The 2,649-nt window shown below is 45.5% G+C and overlaps 1 protein-coding gene across 1 annotated transcript; it reads left to right on the plus strand.

The window, feature by feature from the left end:
- Positions 1–1,117: 1,117 nt before the first annotated feature.
- Positions 1,118–2,123, plus strand: LOC147883491 (fatty acid desaturase 4, chloroplastic-like). The gene has a single exon (XM_087399995.1). It carries the CDS (start codon positions 1,139–1,141, stop codon positions 1,877–1,879), a length of 741 nt encoding a protein of 246 aa, XP_087256121.1. The 5' UTR covers positions 1,118–1,138; the 3' UTR covers positions 1,880–2,123.
- The last annotated feature ends 526 nt before the right edge of the window (positions 2,124–2,649 follow it).

Genomic DNA, 2,649 nt, shown 5'->3' on the forward strand with positions numbered 1-2,649 from the left:
GCTATCTTCCTTTGACGCAAGTGGGCTCCATTATACGTCTGTGTCAATGTTTAAAGGCTTTTGCACATCCTTGAAGCCTTGTGATTTTCCCATGGTAAATTACCTTTGTAATGATATGTTTTGATCATTATTTTGGGCTATGCAATGTGTTTTAGATGTTGGTACTATGTTGTTTTGTCTCTTTTTTGTGTACCTCTCGTTGGGCTCTAGAGCTCCTCTCCCTTCTTTATAATTTGCTATGTTTTGAAGCCTTTTCTGTTGTCGGAAAGAACCTTACCTTGTTGGATCCTCTCCATCTTCTCTCGGTGTCACTTTCCTAATTCTACATGTGGCTTGCCTCTTTGTTTTCACGAGCCATATGCATGCCACATGGCACAAACCTTGGGCGACACACCAATCTTTGAAAATAAGTAAATATGGATAGATATAGATGTATGTGTCCTCCTCCTTTTAACTCAAGTGTTATGTGACTTTGCTTCACGACGCTCATGCATAAAATGGGGTGGAAAATAGTCTACAAGAACTAGCTTCCTATATGGAATGGAACAAGTGCCGAGGGGAGAAGCGAAAGGACGTGGCGAGAGGTAAGCCATAAGGGGGGAGAGATGGAGGGAGGGAGGGGCTAAAGAGGAGGAAAAGGATAGGAGGACGTGGTGAAGGGAAGGCCAATGGCTCTCTTGGGTCTTGAACTGTCAACCTAAGCCGCTCATCTCTTACTTTTATATTCCACAATAGTCACATACCTTTACAACTCTTCCTTTCCAACTTCATTCTGCCACCCTGCCTTTCATCAGAGCTTGCAAGCTCTATCATTCATTCTCTGCCTCTGTGTGTGTGTGTGTGCGTGTGTGTATTTTCTCTCTCACTCTCAGCTATGGAACTCCACCTCCATCCCTCCCCTTCCTCCCCCATTGGCTTCCTCCCTTCCCACCATCCATCTCGCCTTCTCTCCCTCCCCTCCCCTTCCCTTTCCATCACCGCCTTCCTCTCCCAAAAGCCCCCCCCCCCTCCCCCCCTCCTCGATCCCACATCCCTTCTCCAGCCTCCTCCCCTTCCCCAATTCCCACGCCCCCCCCTCTCTGCTCCCAATGAGTCCTCCCCTCCCTCGAGACTTCCACCCACCTCGGCAGCCCAGGACATGGGCCTTGCGGACACGTCCCTTGAGTCTACTTGGGTTCACAGAATGTGGATCGGAGCAGGATGCGCGGCCATGGGCGGCATGATCTTCAAGTCGGTTGAAGCTGCCGGTTCTTTCGAGGTAGCTCTCAGCTCCTTTTTGGCTGCTGTGGCCGCCTATGTTCTCGCGGATCTCGGAACCGGGATCTACCACTGGGGTGTAGACAACTATGGGGATGCGAGTACTCCAATTTTCGGAGCACAAATCGACGCATTTCAAGGACATCACAAAAGGCCATGGACGATCACGAGAAGGCAGTTTGCCAACAACATTCATGCATTGGCGCGCCCAGCTTCCTTCGCTTTATCGCCATTCTTGCTTCTCCCAAGCAATTCCGTCATCGACGCATTCTTGGGTGTGTTCCTGGCATGTGTCGTGTTCAGCCAGCAGTTTCATTCGTGGGCGCACTCCAAGAAAAAGGATTTGCCTGGGATCGTTGTCACGTTACAGGACATGGGTCTCCTTGTGTCGAGGAAGATGCATGGAGCTCACCATAGATCTCCTTACAACATCAACTACTGCATAGTGAGCGGCATATGGAATCCGCTATTGGATCGGACCCATTTCTTCGAGAAGCTAGAGTTGTGTATCTACGCGAGATGGGGGGTGAAGCCTCGATCATGGGGCGATACAGCCCCTGAGTGGACGCAGGAAGGCTCCTATTTCGAGGACGGGACAGAGCTAGATGCAATCCAGCAGTAGCATTTTTTCGCCAGAGCAGGAAACTTTGAATTGTTTTTAGGACTCTGGAAAGTCCAAGCATATACTTTGCGGTTGATGATCATTCAACAGCATATCCCTCGAACTCAACTCCACCTCTTTTCCATTAAAAGGGACATTTTATACCCTTTTAAACTCTTGTTATCATGAACTTCCCAACTGTTGTCTAATATTGTATACCCTTGTAAACTCCTCCTCATCATGAAGTTCCCAACTATTGTCATAAAATTGCACATTAGAATTTCATAACGTTTTCATAACTATATTAGTTGTTTGTGAACTCCATTCTTTAGGTCAAAATCAAAATTCTTTCGTTCACTTGACACTAAGTGGCTTGACTCAGGGTAACTTTAAAGAGGGGTTGGAAGTAGAGGTAATCTTTACCTTGTAGGATTTTGGAAATGTATGCTACCATCTTCAAGGCTTCAATGGTAAGGATTTGTAAGTCCATGCGCTGGTTTTTAATAAGCGAGAATGTGAGAATTCTAACCTCATAAATGGTTGTAGATGACTTATGTTGATCGATTTGAGAACTTGGGAGAGTTGAATTCGGACTTCATATGAGGAAGTTGCCTATGATTGAAATTCGCTCTTATAATTTACCTTGACATTGAATATACCATAACCATAATTTTAGAGAAATGATATATGTATGTGCAATTCACATATTTGAAAATTATTACTCTTTAAAGAATCCATATATATAAAATATATATTATTTGCCTTTTTTATGAGAGGCGTGATTACCCTTA

Source organism: Dipteris shenzhenensis, chromosome 28 (genome assembly GCF_047967505.1).
Source record: "Dipteris shenzhenensis isolate YYH24624 ecotype China chromosome 28, Dip_SZ_1.0, whole genome shotgun sequence".
NCBI lineage: Eukaryota > Viridiplantae > Streptophyta > Polypodiopsida > Gleicheniales > Dipteridaceae > Dipteris > Dipteris shenzhenensis.